The 22,792-nt window shown below is 36.6% G+C and overlaps 2 protein-coding genes across 2 annotated transcripts in view; one reads left to right on the forward strand and one right to left on the reverse strand.

Annotated features, from left to right (window-relative positions):
* Positions 1–7,238, forward strand: part of LOC107840958 (transmembrane protein 205) — a 16,333-nt gene extending 9,095 nt beyond the window's left edge. The window contains exon 3 of the mRNA XM_016684920.2: positions 6,868–7,238. Coding sequence (XP_016540406.1) covers positions 6,868–7,083 — 216 coding nt within the window. The 3' untranslated portion in view covers positions 7,084–7,238. The remainder of the gene's footprint in view (positions 1–6,867) is intronic.
* A 4,684-nt stretch (positions 7,239–11,922) lies between these two features.
* Positions 11,923–15,958, reverse strand: LOC107840951 (phospholipase A1 PLIP2, chloroplastic). The gene is made up of 5 exons (XM_016684910.2): positions 14,939–15,958; positions 13,760–14,293; positions 13,481–13,540; positions 12,874–13,290; positions 11,923–12,740 (listed from the first exon to the last, which is right to left on the reverse strand). The coding sequence occupies exons 1-5, from the start codon at positions 15,611–15,613 to the stop codon at positions 12,162–12,164; spliced, it is 2,265 nt and encodes a 754-aa protein (XP_016540396.1). The 5' UTR covers positions 15,614–15,958; the 3' UTR covers positions 11,923–12,161.
* Positions 15,959–22,792: the final 6,834 nt, after the last annotated feature.

Here is a 22,792-nt window from a genome sequence, read left to right on the forward strand (position 1 = left end):
ACTATTCTCCTACTGTTTTCCCACTGTCCCTTTGTTTTGGTGGCGGGGTGTTTTGTTTGTTTTTATTTTTACCACGTATTATCGGTATCTTCATTGCCGGGAATTTGTGATTGATTAAGCTTCTTGTTAATTTGGTGCCTACTATCTGTTGTTCGCATATTTTGGAGGTATTTTCGGTGCTTTGCGGGTGCCTTTTACTGCTGTGCTGTTGTGTACCGTTTTCTTGTTGTCCGGTTTTGAGTAGTGGCTTTGGGGGTAAATGGTGGAATAGGGTCATGTCTTGTGGGGTTGGGAGTGGGGGTGGGGTCCGGCGGTGGGGGCAGGTTGAGGGTAGGGTCGTGGAACATAGGGACCCTTCAGGGTAAGTCGATAGAGCTGGTTAAGATCCTTAGGAAGAGAAGAATCAATATTGCGTGTGTTCAGGAGACTAAGTGGGTAGGTTCTAAGGCTAGGGATGTGGATGGGTACAAGTTGTGGTATTCGAGTAGCGAGAGGCGTAGGAATGGGGTAGGTATATTAGTGGATGAAGAGCTTAGGGAGCAGGTACTGGAGGTTAATAGGGTTAGTGATAGGGTGATGACTATTAAGTTAGTGATTGGAGGGTTCACGGTGAACATCTGTAGTGCTTATGCACCACAGGTGGGCCTGCACGAGGAGGAAAAGAGGAGATTTTGGGAAGTTTTGGATGAGGTGGTTAGTAGCGTGCCTAGCTCGGAGAAGTTTTTCTTAGGAGGGGACTTCAATGGGCACATCGGGGCTTCACCGGTTGGTTATGGGGAGGTGCGTGGTGGCTTTGGCTTTGGGGATAGGAACGATGCTGGAGTCGCTCTTTTGGATTTTGCGAGAGCCTTTGAGTTGGTGGTAGGGAATTCCTGCTTCCCGAAGAAGGAGGAGCATCTGGTTACTTTTCGCAGTAGGTTAGCCAAGACTCAGATTGACTCTTTGCTGCTTAGGAAGGGGGATAGAGCTTTGTGCAAGGATTGTAAGGTCCTTCCGAGTGAGAACCTTTCGACCCAACATAGACTTCTAGTGATGGACTTGGTTATGAAGAAGGTAAATAAGAGAAGGGGTAGGGAGGGTCGATCTAGAGTAAGGTGGGGCGACTCCTGACCCCCGCTACTGCTTTGGAGATAGGGGCGAAGTTGGAGGGGATGGGGGCTTGGGAGTGTAGGAGGGATGTGGATAGTATGTGGGATACGACTGCGAGTTGCATCAAGGAGACAGCTGGAGATGTTCTGGGTGCCTTGAGGGGCTGGTTTGGCTGGCATCGAGGGGATTGGTGGTGGAATGAAGAAGTTAAGAAGAAAGTGGAGTCGAAGAAGGTGGCTTACGTAAAGTTGGTGCTGAGTAAGGATGATGAGGAGAGGCGAGTGAGCAGGGAGGATACAAGTTAGCTAGGAAGGAGGCTAAGTTAGTGGTCACCGCTGCTAAGACAACAACGTTTGAGAGATTGTATGAGGGACTTGAGGAGAAGGGCGGGGAGAAGAGTCTGTTTAGGCTTGCAAAAACCAGGGAGCGTAAGGGTCGGGATCTGGACCAGGTTAAGTGCATTAAGGGGGAGGATGATAAGAGTTTTGGTAAATGACGTTCTTATTAAGAAAAGATGACAGTCGTATTTTCATAAGCTCCTGAATGAGGAGGGGGACAGAGGCATTGTATTAGGGGAGTTGGAGCACCCCGAAGAATTTCGTGATTTTGGTTTTTGTCGGAGTTTTAAGGTGGAGGAGGTTAGTGAGGCCATTCGAAAGATGCGAAGAGGCAGAGCGATGGGGCCCAATGAGATTCCGGTGGATTTTTGGAAGTTTGCTAGTGGGACGGGGTTGAGGTGGTTGACCGACTTATTCAACAACATTTTCAAGTCCGCTAAGAAGCCCGAGGCGTGGTGATGGAGCACGATGGTTCCTCTTTATAAGAACAAGGGTGATATTCGGAGTTGCAACAACTACCGAGGTATTAAGTTGTTGAGTCACACGATGAAGATTTGGGAGCGGGTGATGGAGCGGAGGTTGAGGAGGATAGTGTCTATTTTCGAGAATCAGTTTAGTTTTATGCCTAGTCGCTCGACGACTGAGGCAATTCACCTAGTGCGGAGACTGGTTGAGCAGTATAGAGAGAGGAAGAGGGATCTTCACATGGTGTTTATTGACATGGAAAAGGTGTATGACAAAGTCCCTAGGGCGGTTCTTTGGAGATGCTTGGAAGTGAGGGGGTCCCTATGACGTACATTCGTTCGATTAGGGACATGTACGAGGGGGCGAAGACTCGGTAAGGACTGTGGGAGGGGATTCTGACCATTTTTCGGTCCTGACTGGATTGCACCAGGGATCGACTCTTAGTCCGTTTTTATTCGCGGTGGTTATGGATGTGTTGACAAGGAGTATTCAAACCCTGGAAACTAAAGGTTTTAGGTTGAGTAGGACAAAGACGGAGTACTTGGAGTATAAGTTTAGTGACACGAGGCAAGAGGACGAGGTGGTAGTGAAGTTGGAGTCTCAGGTGGTGTGTAAAAGAGATAGTTTTAAGTACCTTGGGTCTATGATTCAGGAGAATGGAGAGATTGTCGAGGATGTCTCTCACCGTATTGGGGCAGGTTGGTTGAAATGGCGGCTTGCCTCGGGAATCCTTTGCGATAAGAAGGTGCCTCCCAAACTGAAAGGCAAATTCTACAGAGTTGCAGTCCGGCCGGTTATGTTGTATGGCGCAGAGTGCTAGCCGGTTAAGAACTTTCACGTTCAGAAGTTGAAGGTGGCGGAAATGAGGGTGTTGCGTTGGATGTGCGGTATCACGAGGGCTGACAGGGTTAGGAATGAGGCTATTCGTGATAAGGTGGGAGTGGCGTCGGTGGAGGATAAAATTCGGGAAGGGAGGTTGAGATGGTTTGGGCATGTGATGAGAAGGGGCACGGATGCTCCAGTTCGTAGGTGTGAGAGGTTGGCCTTGGATGGTTTCATGCGAGGTAGGGGTAGACCGAAGAAATACTGGACAGAAGTAATTAGACGTGATATGGAGCAATTACGGCTCACTAAGGGCATGACCCTTGATAGGAAGGTTTGGAGGAAGAGTATTAGGGTAGAGGGCTAAGGGGTGTGGTTAAGTCATAGGCTGGAGTTAGGAGAGTTTCGTGTAGCTTGGTTGGTAGGGCTAGGGTTGGGGGGAGGGGGTGCCTTTTGTTGGTTCATGTACTTATTTGAGGTTGTTGTATCGTTGTTATTTTATCATGTTGTATGCTTGCGATATTTGAACACGGTCTCGGTCCTTTTCTTGAGCCGGGGGTCTATTGGAAACAACCTCTCTACTTCTTCGGATGTAGTGGTATGGATTGCGTACATTCTACCCTCCCCAGACCCCACTATGTGGGAATATACTGGGTTTGTTGTTGTTGTTGTTGTTGTGTGTTTTACAAGATCTCTAAAGTTAATGTTCAAGTCCTCTGCTTCCAAGTTCTGCTTTCCTGACAACGGTGATCTGGTTCTTTATATAATCGCATGATATGGTATGTCATGTTAGAGACCATGCATTGTGTATCCTCCCTTATTTAAGCAAAGATACTCCTAAGCTCTGCTGACTGTCCTTCAGAATTCCATCGACATTTAACATGTATCTTTATTTGCTTAACCTCTTGAATTGGAATCCAATGTTGTCAAAGGCGAAAAGTATAAATGTTTATCGGGCTTTAAGCACAAAGTGCAATTAAAGTGCAAGCTTTAGTTAAAAAAGGTGCAACTGAAAAAATAAAAATGTGTCACAAGAAAAAAGTAAGAACTTCATTCATAATGATTTCCTTGACAACTAAAAAATCAATATGCCAATCATATTTACAGTCCGATTCAAGATAGAACTAGAACTTATTGACAATGATGGCACCCTTAGTAACATGCCTATATAGAAGCGCAACCTAGGCACGCCTCAAATGAGCCTTTGATTACTCACAGGGAAGGAAATCGTCTCAAAAGAGCTACAGTTATTTTGAATCCATGCAGATTTTGCAAATAATCAGACATTCCATTTCAGGAAAAAAAAAGATCTGTATAAGCATTAACAACTAGTGGAATTAAGGACTAATCAGTAATCATGTCGGTTCAGTAGGTCTGACATTTGGTAGAACTTATAATCTTTTTTTTTTCCTAAAAAAAGAAAGGTGGTGTATGGGCTAGCTTTTGCCTCTATTAAGATATGATTATATGAATCCTTGTCTCCCATGGTTTTCATCCACTTAATTAATCGTTTGGCCTCAACTTTGGACGCTACGAGTTCTTTCAATCTTGTCAGAAATTTGTATCTTAATGGAAATGTAGAGACTTTTAGTGGTGTAAAACCTTGATAATGGAATATTGAAATGAAATGGGTACAAATGGAGCGAAATAGATAGCGATAATTAATGTAGGTGACCCACTAGTTGTTTGTGCCAATCATCAAACAATTTTTTTGAACTGCGATCTTATTAAACATTACAACAAACAACAACATACTCAATACATTCCCACATACTGGGTTCTGGGGAGGGTAATGTGTATGCAGACCATACCACTGCGTCAGATGAAGTAGAGAGGTTGTTTCCGATAGACCCCTGACTCATGACTCTGGACAGATAACAATATCACAAACACAAAATATATAAGCACACATCCAAATGGAATAACAAACTGCTAGCTAATACAGGAAACAAGACAATCACAAGATAACACTATAATCTATCTATTCGGAATCATAGACATCACCAAAACACCACGAACCAGAAACTCCAGACATCAACAAAGCACTCTCCCCTACTGTTACAGACGAACTTCTACTCCCCAACCCTCTACCCTAATCCGCATCCTCCACACCTTCCTATCAAGGGTCATGTCCTCCGTAAGCTGTAACTGCTCCATATCATGCCTAATCTACGTTCCTCCAATATTTCTTCGGCCTATCTCTACCCCGCCTAAAACCATCCATAGTCAGCCTCTCACACCTCCATACTATTCTGATGCAATTTCCATATTTCTATGTTTATTGTTCAAAAATTTTAACGGATTTCTACTTTCATACTGAATATTGAATCATTGCCCTTCATATATTATGCCTTGTGTTTCTTCTTGAGATGGGAAGTATTATATTGATGCATGCTTTAGGGAAATGCTAACTTATCCTGTTGCATCCTGTCTGTTTATTTATCCTCTATTTAAAGCACAAGTAGCATTATTTGATCCTCTACCTGTTGTCATATACATTATATTAATAACTTTTTTCTAGATTAATCCATACAAATAGGAGTTTCCCTATATATACATAAACAACTAATTATGTGGTGAACTAGGTGCTACTTAGTTTGGCACGTAAAGGATTTTTGTATACTCGGTGATCCATATATACATTGTATTTGGTAATAGTCTTTTTATTTCTCGTCTCTTCTGGGAAAGGGAGGCAGAGACAGAATATTCCAAGGGTGATATTTGGCAAGATAGGCGTCTGTAATGCTGAAGAATATTATCTCAGGTCCACTATCCCATTCTTCATGAAAGGTATTAGTTGAGGTTAGTTTGAGGATAAGAGTGACTATTAGTGGTATTGACTATACTCATAGAGTACTCATCTTGCTTGGAATTTGACCTGAGGGTTATTGCCAGTGTCTCATTTGCCATCTGCCCAACTGTGGTAGGCTTTTCTGAATGAAGTGATTCTTTTATATCATCATAGATCATCCGGGAGGCTGGGAGATGTGCAAGCTAGCAGAAGTGTATTGGCTGCCCCTTCTGTTTTTCTTTTGGATAGGTTTCCCCTTCCTGTTTTAATGAGTTTAAGATAAGTATAAAAAATCAATTAACGAATGGCACAAACAACCTCGCAAGAGCTTTTAACCCAATGAACTGAGTTCCCTTAGGGCCTCAATTTTGTTAGTTGGACTTTGTTGAATCATGAGCTGCTGATGACCATAAGTGACAAAAGGGTAGAGTTACACTGACGGGTAGCATTCTTACCTACGCTATCCCGTTCTTGATAGATGGGCTCCCGTTTTATTTTATGTGTTTAAGTTTTGATTGGCCATAAATAAAGCTTTAAAATGTAAAGAAGATATTTGAATCTTGTGGTATTAAATTGAAGGCATGTAACATACCAAATGTACCATGTGCGTCATGATTTTAAACATGTCATCTCATTCTCATAAGAGAGTATCACTTAAGGGTAAAGACAGAATGTTGGAATTGAAAACTTACTAAATGTAGAGGTACACTCTTTTAAGACACAAAGACATAAATTGAATATAGAGGTACACTCTTTTAAGACACAGAGACATAAATTGAAACGGAGTGAGTACTTTTCAATGTTAAGGATAACAGTGGTTAACACCTGGTATAGATATTCTTGTATTGCATCAAATTTGTTGGAGTTGGATCTGAGGGTGACTTCCAATATCCCATTTTCCATGTGCCCAAAAGATGTGTGTTATTTATGAAGGGAAAATCCACTTTGTATCGCCACACATCATCTATCAGGCAGGGGAATGTGCAACATTAGCCCAAGTGTATTTAATTCCCCCTTCCTATTTCTATAAGTTCATTAAGCTTAAATTACTCAAAAGTAAAGAATGGTAGAAACATATTACTACCATGTTAGAGAGCTTTGAGCCCTATGATATGAGGTTGTTCGACTTTTGTTTTTATGAACTGATGATAATGAGCAGCAGGTGGTTTTCTCTGCATTTATTAAATTTCACTATTTGATCCAACATTTTGATAGACTAAGAATGGGTTAACACGACTGGATAATACAGCGGTTTCATTTATTTTTACATTGCTAAAAAATGAGTGGTTTACTGCAGACAAATACATTATTCCTGATATTTGTTAGTTCTGGTTGGACTCTGATATGATTGATGTTGGGCAGATGATGAAGCAAAGGCATAAGATAGAAAGAGAGGCCAACATTGGGGAGGAAGTTGGATGGACGAAGAACCAGGAAGTTGCAAAGGTTAATCCAAAGCTTGCAGCGATGAACAAGAAATTTGGGATGATTCATGGCCTATCTTCCCTTGCTAACATTTTCTCCTTCGGTTGCCTCGCAATGCATTCCTGGTACCTGGCAGGAAAATTGGATCTGTAAGTTATTTTTAGAGAATGCCTCCTGTCAGAGATGCTAAAATTGCTTAATGAATTGTAATGTCTGCTACTTTGAACCATTACTCTATTGGCTTCTGTTTTGTGTTAAATGTAACTCGACAACAAGAAGGAATAAAATATACACGTTAGCCGCTTGAAGTGTTCATTGTTCTGCATTTCATGTTAATGTAAATTTGATCTTTTACCAAAAGTTGCTCAAATTGTGTAGCTTGACATCAAAAATAATAGTGCTGAATAATGAGTCCAGAAAAATACAAACTAACTTAAAGATAAGTTCATAATTGGAATGAAACGAGTCTTTACGTAACCAAAACTGAGGCATAATTGATTGATCGATTAACATTTTCGTTGTTCGTATTTGATGGAAATACTAAGTTGTTGCGTGCAAGATTGAATTTGATGTTGACCAAAAGGGAGTCTCCCACAGAAATTGTATGAGGATCGTGCATCGTGTGCAACGCACGTTAATTTTTACAAATTTTCTGGAAAATCCCCCAACCTTCCTAACTTATTGGGGTATTCATTAATAACATAAATACATAATTATGCATAGGGGTGGGCATATTTTAGTTTAAACAGAAAAAATAAAAAAAAACAAATCAAAATTTAATTTTGGTTTTGGTTTTTTGGATCGGATTCGGTTTGTAATTTTAAAATTTTGATTTTTTGGATCGGTTTTCAGTTTTTTTTTTTTTAAATTCCGTTAAACCATAAAATCGAAATTTTATAAATAAATAAATAATATATATATTTTATTATATATATAATTTTTAGTAATTCACATTCACAATTAGCATTTAATAGCAAATTCGCATACGCCGCAGGCTGTTTATAGATTGTTTTAGTGATTCAAATATTTTATGGACTATTTTGGTGATTTTGGACTGTTTTATGGACTATTTATGCAGAAAGTATGTTGTTTCATGGACTATTTTTATGAGTTTTGTGTTGTTTTGTTGATTATTTATGCAAGGTTATATTATATGTAATGATTAATGACGTTATGTATTATGTTAAGCTTTTGATTATTTCGTTTTGTTTCATCCATGTTGAGTTATTTATAGTTATTTATATTTGGGAATGAAAAATAGGTTTGAAAAGGAAAAAATTCAAAAAGGCTAACTACTTTAATATTTCAAATCGAAATAAAAATTCGAAATAACCAAATCGAATTTGTAAAAATCGAACCAAACCGAATTTATTTCAGTTTGGTTATGGATGTCATTTTTGTCAATCCAAAAACCGATAAACCGAACCGATATTAAACAATCAGACTGAACCAACCGAATGCCCACCCCTAATTATGCATTGCTGAATGTAGCTGGTAAGCGAAGTAAGTATTTTAACTTTATGAGTTCTAAATTTTAAAACAGAGATTTTAAATGTTAATAATTGGGTTCTCTTTTGTGCGGTTCTTGGGCCTGGTCAAGCCTCTTTGAAATTACATCCTTGCCTTTCGTCTAACTCGTGTCACCATAAGAAGGTTGTAGCTGGTACCACTAGAGCGCCCGCTAAAGTAACCCCTTCCAGAGATAGGTTTTAGATTTAATTGTGTTAAATTCTTAATCAATTTTTCAACACAAATACATTGTTTGAGCAAAAGTTATTGAGTTTGGCCGAATCCGAGATTGGCTCGTTGTAGCATTATGAATGACCTAAATCAAGACTTTTCCGGACCCCCTACCCCCACCCCACCACCACTCACAGCTCACCCACCAAAAGAGAAATACTTTTAAACCTTAACTTAGGTGCATTTGACTTCAACGAACGTGTTCCATGTTACATGATGTCGATGTTCCTTGCAGGCTCTATACTTGGGATTCTTCTGCGAAATAAATAATGATAGTGATATATATAAATTGAAGTGTTTTTGTGACATCTAATTATTAAACTTCCGTTGCTATAATTTTAACTTATACTGCCCCAAATTTATAATATACTAACTATTCTATTTCCTTTACTTAAATTGTTTCGAAGATAATGTCTATTTTCTTTAAAAATTTACTCCATATAGAATTCGCTCTTGTTCATCTTTACACTTTATCTTCGTTTTGTTTTCAGCACAAAAGTCAAAAGATGGTTTCATAGCTTCGAAATTAGTTTTAAATTATTGTATGAACAACAATGCTAATTAAGTAAAATGAGACAAGAAATTGAGATAATGGGGTACATCTTTCTTTTTGTCTTGTTATAGCTACATTAAGCATTTATTTCTCTTTAATATGTCTAAGTTCCAGGGGATAGGACTAATCTTAATCTTATTGGAGGAGGTAATAAAGCTAGATAGATTAGTCAAAGCGTGTGTATGCTTGCCTAAACATATTGTTATATGCATAAAATTCGCTCCTTCCTATTATATGATAATACGTTACACTTGAATAGAAATATGAAATGTCAGTCATTGATAATTCGGTCAGCAGCACCCGTGCAATGTAGTTGATACTGGATGATATGTCAACTGATACTACCAGGAAAATAAATAAATGAAGGCTGGCATGGTGTGTGCTCAACTTCTGGGGCATTTCCCTCATTTTGATCTTACTTGTCAAGTGTTCATGTAATGTCAAAATCTAAGAATAGGAAAAACACCTTTTGGCATCAATTAAGAAAAAAGTCAAATTATATAAAAAATCAAATTCAAAATATTACACCTTTTATTTGTTTTGTTTGTATCCTCCACCACGCTGGATGTTTTATCCATAATTATATATTGGATATACAATGCATATATAGCTGAGAGAATTATCAAATATATGTGAAGGCAGGAAGAAAAGAAAAGATGGATGAAAATGAAAATGAAAGAATAAGGGTATTGACAAAATTGGGATCTAATTCCTAACGTGTACAGATAAGTGAAAAATACACATAAAATGGAGTTGCTGGGAAAGTGGAGGGTCCATGTGCATTTGTTGATTTTAAGATATGGATTAAATAAAAATGACTCAAGATTCAGCTGTCACTATGGACTCACTCACTAGCTAGGGGCCCTTCTGCATCTGTTTTTTTTTTTTTTTTTTAGTTTAAACTACCCGGTGTCCGGTATCCACTTTTTAGGAGTCTGACTATATTTGAATTCGTTCCGCATTGGGCCCCATTTGAAGGGAGAACTCCCAACAGAGTATTTGTCCATACCCAGGGTCGAACCCTCGACCTCTGGGTAGGTTGAGGAAGCCCCTTTCCGCTGCGCCACCACTGCTGTTGGTCCTTCTGCATCTGTTTTGGTATAGGGTGAAAGGGTACTAAAACCACACTTAAAATTATTGATTTTTCGAGTTTTCTATCTATATTTGAACTATTAGTTGTGTGAGTTTTCTACTTAAACTATCACTAATTATTTATAAAAACACAACTTAATTATCAATATCACTTTTCATAAACATTATTATGGTTCAGATAGAAAAGGTGAACAATTGGTAGTTAAAGTGTGTTTTAAATAGTTGATGATAGTTTAGATCAGTATCTAATAGTTCAAATATAAAGCACAAAAAAATTGAAATACTTTAGATGTTATTTTTGATCATTAACTCTTCATTACGACCAGTTTCAAGTTTCTACCTATACAAGCTGCGATAATATTGGAGGATGTATTTGTATGTACTATGTTTAGAGTTGAATAATTATACAATATTAATTAACAGTAAAAATATATTTATCACTTGTAATATATCAAGAAAAGACAGTTATTATTTTTCTATTTTACCTTCTAGTTAGTTATTCCTTAAATCATTTCTTAAAACCTAGGACCATACAACAATTCACATAGATGTTGTAAATTGTTCATATTAATTATTATTTTTAAGGAATGTGTAGTTCAAAATTAACAGATAAAAGTGAACGAATAAAAGTGCTACTACTAAACTTACTTTTGTATTTGTTGTTTTATTTAATCTCAAAAGGTATGTCAGCTAATATGAACAACTAAACATTCACGGAGAATATTAAAATCTTACTACTAAATAAGGAAATAAAGACCAACATGGGTTCTGGTAGTGAATGGAGCTGCTCCACCTTTAATCAGAGGTCGAGGATTCGACCCTGGGTATGGAGAAAACTCTGTTGGAAGCGCTGCCATTTTAATGGCCCCTGCAATGCGCGATCCGAATTAGTCAGGGCTCCAATGCAGGCACTGAACACAGTATGGAAAACCAAAAAACAAAAAAAAAAAAAGGAAATAAGGAATCTGGGCAGCCACACAGATGGTTGATATTCAGTTATTTAACACTGCCCAAATGCCAAAGTTGGTTAGATTTAACTTGTTGGCAACTGTTTTAATAATTGGTAGGTGATTGAGACGTTAAGACTAAGATGTGGAAAAATACATTGGCTTTGGCCCCTATGATATTTTCTCTTCTTTAAAAAATCGTGCTTACCACACCGCTGCCTAATTATTTAAAACCACTCCCTTTCGACTACGCCAGTTCTTTTTAATAATAATAATACCTTTTGACAAATTAGGATTCTTGTTTCCTGGTGATTGTGATGTTTTATTATAATTAATAAATCCAGAACAATTTTCAATTTTCAATTGATAATTAAACATCAGCAGAAGCATAGAATAGCCTTTCAGCATACGTTTTATCCCAAAACTTTGGAGTTGCAGGGCCAGCCATCATTATCTTTTTAATACTATACCTTTTGAGAAATTACTCATTTTGTTCATCAACAATAGATAAATTAATGGGTTAAGGGAAGATCTAGTAGTATGTGTGTGCATACATAAAATAAAAGATAACGAGTTATTCTGAAGTCACTCACTCTAAATTTGTCTAGAATACATATGATTCTAAGATTCTTATCATGCAAAGTTGAAGAGACAATATCATCGCTACACAAAACATAGTACAATATAAGTATACATCTTTGCATTCCATGAATGGAATTAATCATCTGCAATGGTTTCTATCAAAATAACAAATTGATCCAAATTGTAAATCTATTTGCTAATACTGATATTTGGATTTCCTTCATCCAGCAAGTCCCCCTTACAGAAAACCAAGGGAACATTAGCTGTCAAAGAATAAAGAATCATCTACCATTAACTTGTTCAATGCATCTGAGGATTCAACGAAAATTGAACATGCTGAAAGTCCCCACAATAAGCAATCGTGCAGGAAACAAAAGCACCACAAGCAAGTGCATGTGCTGAGATGCAACTAGAGTACTGAATCGCTTCAACGATTCTTTCCCACTTTGTAAGACGCCAGCAAAGTTGAACTGGCCTTGGCCCATACTACCTGATTCGACGTACCTTCTAACAACAATACCAGCATTAACCCCGCTTGGTGAAACCAACGGCCACCAAACTCTGCGCCTGTGCTTCCTTTTAGCTTTTCTGATGTTGTTCAGCTCATGACGAATTACGTTTCTAACTGATTTTAAGTATGAGTTCATGTCGTGATCTCTTTGTATTGTTCCTCCAGAACCATAGGCGGAGCGATCACTAAGGATCTCAAGCGGATGAGGTGAGTTTAAAAACACAGACTGCGCAGCTTGAATTTGTTTTTCTGCCTCTGTTGAGTCTGATACAGGATAGCTCATTAAATACAAACCGGAGCCTGATGGTAGCAGGTCATGGTTTGGAGAGAACTTGTCATCTGGTTGAAGAATTAAGAACTCTCCCATTGGAGCATACAATAACTTCTGTTGATAAAAGAAACAAGCATGAGAAACCATTGAACATGAAAGACAAACACACACGTCATTATCTAGATAAATGGACTAAACATTCTTCTGTAAAAGAAATCAAGAAACTTATGACACTATAGGTTCTTACCTGGTTATTCAGACACGGATGATTGCGGAAGTTTCCATTAATAGCTTTAAGAAACTCTGCAACGTGATTGGGATAATTGCAAGAGAAGGCTCGAGGGACAATATCTCGGTGCATTGTGATTGCTTGCAAATGACTCCGAGGCAAGCCAAGGCGACGAAGGAGACGGTCTCCTCCACACATTATTGATGGTGCACCAAAAGTTATAACAGGAAGCAAAGAAGATGGGGGAACTTCTCCCCTTATGAACAGCATGAGATTGAGGAGCAATGATAAACTTCCACCAAGGGAGTGTCCAGTAAAACGGAATTTGGCACGACTACCATGAGATTTAAGGTGTGAACGTACTTCTGGCAGCATCTGCTCGTACATGCCCTTTGCAGCTTCATAAATACCTCGGTGGACCATGACATCCAGACCCTATTAGAAAAAGATGCAATGACAACTCTCCATTAGTGCATTGCGACAAAATAGGCAGACTTCATCAATTTATATAGAAGCAATCAGTTGAGTACTTATGCACACTATGGTAGCACAACAACACAATCGGACTAGAAAACAGAGCACAGTTCTAAATTTGTTACAAGTGCTTATTTATGTGCATAAATACCTCGAATTGAATAGGTTCAAAGAGTAGATTTGCTTTCCATGATGCTAGTGACTCGGATCCCTGCAAATAATTAAAAATGAAAGTCAGCAACAAGAATAAGCAGCAAATGGAGAAGAAACCCACAATTCAATCTATACTTGTTCCAATCCTTTTCTTTATCGGATAAAGATATCAGAATCATGGATAACTATAACCGACATATTATCAACAAGACCCTAACCTGTTACCAAGCTAGGAAACGTGAACAAAGGCGAAAATTAAATTGGCCACCATGCATACCTGAATGACAAAGAATCTTGTCAAGCTCTGATCATCATCACACACAAACCATTCACAAGGTGAAGAATGATTTGAATTTAGATCGTCTGCAACAGCCTGCTTTACTTCCTCCTTTGCAGCAACTACTGATGTCACTGAATCACTGGTTGCCATAAAAGAAGCAACTTCCCTGTTCATTGCATCTATATTGTCACCACGTCCGACAGTTGTTTCAGAGGAATCTTTATTTGGCATAGTCTTGGAAGATTTAAACGGAAGAATGCTCTTTGTATGAGAATGCAGATAAGACGCAGCAGAGGCAGCTATATGATAAGCTGTGGATGCACTTATCCTGTTCCCGCTGGTCTTTCCATCCCCTTCCACTTCTGAAATTGCAGTGCTTCGTTCTTCTACCATGGATTTAGTGACTTCATTCTCTTTCTTCTCCCGGTCTTCAGCTGCTGCCTTCTCTTTCTCAGCTTTCAATGCCTGTTCTCTTTTCTCAAATGAAGACGTAACAAGACGCAATCCATGATTCCTCAATAAATTTTCTGGCTGCACAACAAAAACAGAAACATGAAATCCTATGATATGGCTGCCAGGTGACAATGCTTCGAAGACAAACAGGATAACCCCAAGATCCAGTTGCCACATCCCACTACAAATTGAAATATCAACTTGACAAAAGCTCTCGCAACAATCATAGAACAATGTTAAAGCTTGTATAAGCAATATGAAAACACAACACTATATTGAAAGCATGGCTGTCCATACCTAGTTTCTTCAAATCAAGATTTCTGTGTTTCAGCTAGAATTCTGATTCCCTAAAACCCATATCAAGTTAATCATGCATGAAGACACCTCTAAAAACCAAAGATCACACCTTTTGAGGCCTTTGTAACCTTAAAAAACTAAAATTAAGCACTAGATGCTGTTATTTTTCTCACAGCCAACAGAAGCAAGTGATTTATTCAGATCTACATATTCAGAAAAATGTAGATAATGTGCAATCAACATAGACAATACATTTTGCTCGGACTCTTCAAGAATGTCAACATGTGCTTGGAATTTCCAAAAGTAACGTATTTTTGGAGAATCTGACACGAGTGCAGCATCGAAAATGAATAGTATGCACAACTTAGAGGACAAAAACTATGGGTCACTTGAAAAAAAAAAGAAACATGTTTTGGAAGAATTTACCTTAATTTGGGGTATTCCATAAGCCAAACTACCCAAATAAGACATCTGAGCATACAATCTAGCTTCAGCCAATGACACCCTCCTTAGCAACTTTGAAAATGAATTTCTATCGAATTTAAATTTTTCATCATCATCATCATTCACACAACACACATCACATTCTTCATCAACCCCACCATCACATTTTCTCCCTTCACTTTCATCACCATCTTCAATGTCAGTTTGACCATTTTGCCTCTCCATCTTTTCCCTTAGATCTTCAACACCCCCACCATCCTCTACCTTACTCAGAGACCTTACATGCAAAATCTTTAATACCCAATTCCCATTATTCTTATTATTATTCCCATCATTTTTCTCCTCAATAATTTTCTCTTCCTTTTCATCCATCAAAACAGCGTCGTCTACAGCTATAGCATCGTACGACGACGTTCCTTTACCTCCAGACCAAAAAGATCTAAGTGGGTACCTAAATGAAAAACCCCATGACTTATTATTTCTCTGAGAAGAAGATAATGATGGCTTTTCAACCGACATCGACGCCGATGAACGGCCGCCCACGGCGGATGTACTAAACTGTGTTGAACGTACATCTAAACCTCCGGCACCGGTTCCGGCGACGGCAATGGGCCCCGCCATACCTTGTATACCTCCCGTTAAACAAAAACCATCCATTGATACAAAAAATTCCCTTTTTCAAATTCTACGACTTTCTTATGACCTCTTTATCAATCTGTAAAGTTAGAATTCAAGAATGAATACGGGTGTTTTGTAAATGCAACGTTGATGGTGGCAACAATCTTTGAATTGTGGAGTAAATTTCGGTTTTGTACAAACAATCAATGATATTTTAGTTATTAGAGAGAAGGGAAATGAAAGAGAGGAAGTAAGGGCATTTAAAGATGGTGGGTTTGTATTTATTTTGCAAACCAAAAAATTAAATAGGTGAACGAACTTGTTTGAGGTTTCTTCCTTGTTATTTTTTTCTCTCTTTGGAAAAAAAGAAAACGATATTTTTGCCCCCAAAAGAAATGCCTTATTTCGAGGAAAGTTCAAAAGAATCACTCAATGTAGACGGCGTCGTATCTACGTGGCAAGATTTTCTTCCTTTTTTTTTTCCACCTGGTGTTTCTTGTCGCTGCCGCTTTTGCGTCTTTTCTACTTCTCACTCCCTAGGTTTTTGATTTCTTTTAGCGTATAAAATTTGTATTAATTTGTAGAAACTTTAAACACAAGTTTAATAATTTATGAATTATTAAAACCAAGTTTTAAGGAATTTAAATACAAGTGTAACTAATTTAACAACTATCTAAATAAAATTTAATTATTTTACGAAAAAAGTAAAATCAACATTTATAAATGAGATGAAAAAGAAAGAATCGAGTTCACCAAATTTATGGTGTGTCCTTAAAAAAATTATTTCTTTTAAATACTTGAGGTTATGGAATATATTCCCAGCATATAATGATTCACTTCAACAAATAACGGTACCTCAAATTCACTTAACAATTTGTTAATCACCCTTAACTTTTTAGATCACTTCAAAATTTTGTGTCTCTACGTAAGGAAAAATTCAGGTATTTATAGTAAAAAAAGGTGCTTCAAAAAGAAAAAAATGATTCTTGAAAAGACATACTGTTTCGGATTGTCATGTCACCTGTGGACAAACCTGTGCGTGCAAGTGGCCTACATGTGATCGCAGATCGTTTTTTGGCAAAACAAAAACTTTCTTATGACCTGCTCCGGCCACCTGCAGCCACAGATGGCCATATGAGTGCACATATCGCCATTTTCATCCTTAACAGTGCCTCGAAGGGTCGCCTCCCTTCAAGGTGTGTTGTGACATACGTCTGCACATGCTCGAGTGCGTCCGCAAATGGAGCAAATTTTCTTATCAAATTTTTGGATTAAAATATCACTAATTTTAAGTTTCAAATGTATGCTTATCCAAAAACGATAATATCTCGATGGATCATTTGACAAATTCAAATCTAAATTCGAAGCTGAGCGAGTAATGACAACAACGGCTCGAGACTTATCTTGTTCTTGCCTCACTATCCACATGAAGGAGTGTTTCTATACTTAAACACTAAGAAGTTTCTTTCTCCCACTAATGTGGGAGAACTTTACTTTCTTAAGGTGAAAACACAATTCACTTTCTCTCCATTTATACTTTTCATTTTTCATTCATATTTCTACTTAGAACCCAACAATCCCGTATATGAATAAGAAATGAGTATTTTATCAAAAATTTACGTACAAGAGTGTTGCATTTGGATAAGTAGTTTTTCCTTTGAACTTTCTGTAGTGAACTTGCATCGGATACACCGGTCAATCGACAGATGTGATATCTTTGAATCGTCAAATTTTAATGTATACCTAGAAAATACAAGTCACAAAACTAGTTTTTTATCATTTATGGTTCTCACGATTTTGTTCGTCTAAGCCATGAACACGACCTGATTTAATGAGAACTTAGAGAATAAGCCTTTATTATCATTCTCCTTAAAGCGGCTTCCACTGCACCCTTACATAGGTGATTCTTAAGCATTTGATCCTATAAATCAAACTATTTGGTCAAATCTGTCAAACTTAGAAACCATTAAAAAGCTTCAAACCATAAGTCGTATTTTTATTTTCTGAGCATTGTCTTCATTATGAGAATGAGTTGAGTTAATTATCAATGTTAAACCGTCAATCACAGCTTTGTTTGATCTCCTTGAACCTCGTTCTTGAGATCTTCAGTTTGCTAGGTAGAGTAATTATCTTGATGACTTGTCCTAGTCCATAAATTCATTTCTTTTGATGATCTCTCAACTTCATCTCTAGATAGGTCTTTTGTAAGTGGATCTAACACATTATCCTTTGATTTCACATAGTTAATCGTGATACTTTCATTAAAGAGTAGTTCCTTAATGACATTATGTATTCGTTTTATATAACAAGATTTATCATCATACATCATGCTCCCTGCCCTACCTATTGCTACTTGACTATCACAGTGTATGCATACCGGTACCAAAGGTTTCGGCCAATAAGAAATATTTTTCAAGAAATTTTAGACTCATTCAACTTCTTCATCGACTTTATCTAACGCGATAAGTTTAAATTTCATTATAAAGCGGGCAATACATATCTGTTTGGATGATTTCCAAGAGACGGGTCCTCCACCTAAAGTAAATACATATCAACTCGTGGATTTTACTTCATTTGATTCCGTGATCCAATTTACATCACTATATCTTTCAATCGCAGCAGAATATTTGTTATAATGCAAAGCTTAGTCTTGAGTTTGTTTTAGATACCCCAAAACTCTTTCATTACCATCCAATGAGTTTGATTAGGATTACTCGTCTACCAACTCAATTTACTAATAACGCATGTTATATCTGGTCGTGTACAATCCATGATATACATCAAACTTTTCAACACTCTTGCATAGGTCAATTGTAAGTTACTGTTACATTCATTCTTTTGAAGTGCAAAGCTCATATCTAATGGAGTTTTGATAATATTGAAGTCTAAATACTTAAACATGTCAAGTACATTTTCAATGTAATGAGACTGTGACAATGCCAACCATTGTGGAGTTCTATGAATTCTTATCTGTAAGATCACATTAGTAACTCCAAGATCTTTCATATCAAATTTGCTCTCAAGAATTTATTTCGTAGCATTTATGGTAGAATTATCTCTACTGATGATCAACATGCCATCCACATATAAATAAATAATTACTTTGTGATTTGAAGTGTCTTTAATGTAAATACATTTATTACATTCATTTATCTTAAACTCATTTGCGAACATGATTTAATCAAACTTTGCATCCACTGTTTGAGTACTTGTTTTAGTTCATAAAGTGAGTTAACAAGTTTGCACAATTTTTTTCTTTATCAGGAACCATAAAATCCTCGGGTTGTTCAATGTAAATTTTTTTCTTCAATTCTCCATTTAAGAAAGTTGTTTTACATTTATTTGATGGATTTTAAGACCATATATTGTCGTTAATGCAATCAACATCCGAATGGACGTTATCCTTGTTATTTTTGAGTATGTGTTAAAACAATCAAGACCTTCTTTTTGTCTAAAGCTTTTTACAATAAGTCTTGCCTTGTATTTGACAATAATACCACCAACTTTTATTTTCTTTTTGAAGATTCATTTAGAATCTAAAGGTTTATTTTTCGGAGGAAGATTAACCAACTCCTAAGTATGGTTGCTCGTGATTGAATCAATTTTACTATTGACGGCCTCTTTTCAAAAGGATGAATTTGAAGGCGACATCACTTCTTTGAAGGTTTGAGGCTTATTTTCAAGAAGAAATGTTGCAAAATCTGATCCAAAGGAGGTAGACGTTCTTTGACGCATATTATGTCTTTGATTCGCATTATTTAGTACATTTTTCTCTGGTTCATCCCGAGGTTGTTTAGATCGTTTACTAGACAGGTCATGTCCAATTTTATACTAATGAATGTGTTCACACATTTAACATTATCTGATTCAATTATCGTATTATCATGAATATCTGAGTGTTTAAATTTATTAACCAAAAATCAATATGCTTTATTGCTTGTAGCATAACCGATAAAAATACAGTCCACAATCTTTGATTCTATTTTTACCCTTTTAGGTATAGAACTTAGATTTTGGCTAGACACCCCCACACTTTGAAATATTTCAAGTTGAATTTTCTTTTTTTCTATTTCTCATATTGAATAGATTGTATCTTACTATGGGGCACTCGATTGAGTATTCGTTTCGTTGTAAGGATAGCTTTCCCCTATAAATTTTGTGGTAAACCTGAACTTATAAGTAAGACATTCGTCATTTCCTTCAATGTTCAATCTTTCCTTTCTGCAATTTCATTTGATTGACGTGAGTACGAGGCCATAGTTTGATGAACAATTTCATTTTTCAAACACTTTTCAAATGGAGATTCATACTCTCTATCGCTCTTTATCATTTTATCTTTTTGTCCAACTGATTTTCAACTTCAGTTTTATATTGCCTAAATATATCTATTGCTTCATATTTACCACTTAGCACATAAACATAATAATATCGAATGCAAACGTTAATAAAAGTTATGAAATATTTTTTTAATCACGAGATGGTATAGACTTCATATCACAAATGTCTGTTGGAATTAAGTCTAAGGGTTTGAAATTCCTTTTAACAGACTTATACAGATGCTTAGCATACTTAGATTCCACACATCTTTGACACTTAGATTTATTACACTCAAAGTTAGGCAAAACTTCTAAATCAATCAGTTATTGCAAGGTTTTATAATTGACATGTCGTAAACGTTCATGTCACAATTCATTTGACTCAAGTAAGTAAGAAGAACCAAAACTTTTATTCATATCAATATTCATTACATTGATCTTAAAAAGTCCCTCGGTGAGGTAATCTTTACCTACATATATTTCACTTTACTGATTACAACTTTGTCAGAAATAAATACACATTTGAATCCATTTTTAGTCAAAAGTGAAGTAGAAACTAAGTTCTTTCACAACTTTGAAACATGAAGGACATTGTTTATTGTCACCACCTTATCTGAGGTCATCTCCAAGTAAATATTTCCTGTTCCTTCAATTTTTATTGTAGCGGTGTTTTCCATGAATATCTTCTCATCAACTTGAGTTGGAGCATATGAAGCAAATAATTTTTTGTTGGTACATACATGATGCGTGGTACCTGAATCAATACACGACTCTCTAGAATTTTTAACTAGATTGCACTTCAAAAACTTAACACACACATCATTCATATCGTCTTTGAATTCAGTTATGTTTGCTTGATCCTTTTTTTCGGAGCCCGACAATCTGCGGACTTGTGGATAGCTTTGTCACAGTTAAAGAAACCTTCTTAGAATTTTTTAAGAGGATTGCCTTGTTGTCCCGATGATTTCTTTCTCTTCTTTGATTTAGTGGGTTCATCTTCCACAATGTTTACTCCACTTATTGCAGAATTTCCACGAGACCTATTTTCTACTGTTTTGTTATCCTCATCAATCCTTAATATCACAATGAGGTCTTCAAAAGACATCTCCTCGTGCTTATGTTTTAAGTAATTTTTAAAGTCTTTCCACAAAGATGGTAACTTATCGATTATTACAACTACTTGAAAAACATCGTTCATGACCAACCCTACATCAAAGGTTATGTGAGTATCAAGAACAAACTTAATAACTTCAATAAAGGTATTGTATAAGTTTGTACATTCAACAAGGAGATCATGGATTATTACTTACCACTCTTGAACTTTGGTAACTACAACTTTACTAACTATCATCTTAAAGTTCAAAAATCTTGCAACAATGAACTTTTTTATTTCGACATCTTCTGTTTTATACTTCTTTTCTAAAGCATTTCAGAGTTCCTTAGAGGTTTTTATTTTATTGTACACATTGTACAAGTCATCTTGTAGGCCACTCAGCATGTAATTTTACACCAAAAATGAGTGCTTCCAAGCTTCTATTACCATGAAGTGTTCTTTTTCAGAGTTTCTTCTAGCAATTCAAAAATACTTTTCATGATGAACCTTTGCAGACTTAAAGTAGTTAGATAAAATAATATCTTCTGCGGCCAAGGCTTGAAATCAAAATAAAAAAAAATTCTGATCTTTTATCTAGTGTCGCGGAAGGAACAACATTCGAACGACTCAAAGTAGAAATATTTATTGCTGCAACATTCAGCATTCCATCATCGACTTGAATTTAATTAGTCATTTTGCTGTCACAATAAGACAAATAACTTAGTATTTCAGAATACTAACAATAGAGTTTTCAAACTCTAAACTTGTTTCAAGGTTAACGCTGAAGTTTTTTTTGTTTTTCTAATCTCCAACCGAATGAACTTTAACTCGTGATGAAGTTTTTATATCTTCAAACCATTATAAGTTCAAACAGAGTAGAAAGTCAAAAAGCTTTAATCTCCATAAATCAACATATAGATTAAACAAATTTCTTAAGATTGTTATTTTTTGGATATAAAATTTGTACTAATCCACAAGAACTTCAAAAACAAGTTTAACAACTTGGGAACTCTTAAAATGAAGTTTCAAGAATTTCAAACACAGGTTCAACTAGTTTAAGAACTATCTAAATGAAGTTCAAACTATTTTATGAAAAATAGAAAAATCAACGTTTAAAAATAAGATGGAAAAGAAAGAACCAAGTCCATTGAATTCACAGTGTGTCCTTAAGGAATTCATTTTTTGCAAGTACCCGAGGTTATGAAATATATCCTCTCAGGATAAAATAATTCACTTTAGCTAATAGCGCTACCTCAAATTTGCTAAACGACGAACTCACTCAATAGTTTGTTAATCACGCTTGAGTTTTTTTAGGAAAAAGAAGATTGTTTTCACTTCAAAATTTTGTGTCTCTATCTAAGGAAAAAATTAGGTATTTATAGCCAAAAGGTGATGCTTTAGAAAGTTGTAATGGTTCTTGAAAAAATACATTATTTCGAACATCACTTCATCTACAGACCCACCTGTGCGTAGGTGGCAAAAAAAACTTTCTTACGACCTGCGCTGGCCACCTGCGGTTGTAGATAGCCACCTGTGTGCATAGGTCATCATTTTCGTCCTCAAACAGTGCATCGAAGGGTCGCGTCCCTTTGAGGAGAATCGCGATATGCGTCTGCACATGCCACTAATTTTCAAGTTTCAAATGAATTTTTCTAAATAGATAGTCTCTCAATCGAAATTCAAAGCCGAGCGATGATGGCAACGATTTGAGGCTTGTCTTGTTCTTGCCTCACTTATATCCACAGGAAAGAGCGTTTCTATACTTAAACACTAAGGGATAGTTTGGTAGATCTTATAAGATAATACTGA

Source organism: Capsicum annuum, chromosome 1 (genome assembly GCF_002878395.1).
Source record: "Capsicum annuum cultivar UCD-10X-F1 chromosome 1, UCD10Xv1.1, whole genome shotgun sequence".
Classification (NCBI taxonomy): Eukaryota; Viridiplantae; Streptophyta; class Magnoliopsida; order Solanales; family Solanaceae; genus Capsicum; species Capsicum annuum.

Bases quoted from the DNA above. Each gene is read 5' to 3' on its own strand.
- LOC107840951 (XM_016684910.2), bottom strand. From the start codon at position 15,613: ATGGATGGTTTTTGTTTAACGGGAGGTATACAAGGTATGGCGGGGCCC. The intron at 14,294-14,938 runs GTAAATTCTTCC...TTTGTTGTGCAG, and splicing joins ATGGAATACCCCAAATTAAG to CCAGAAAATTTATTGAGGAA. The intron at 12,741-12,873 runs GTAAGAACCTAT...TTTTATCAACAG, and splicing joins ATCCGTGTCTGAATAACCAG to AAGTTATTGTATGCTCCAAT.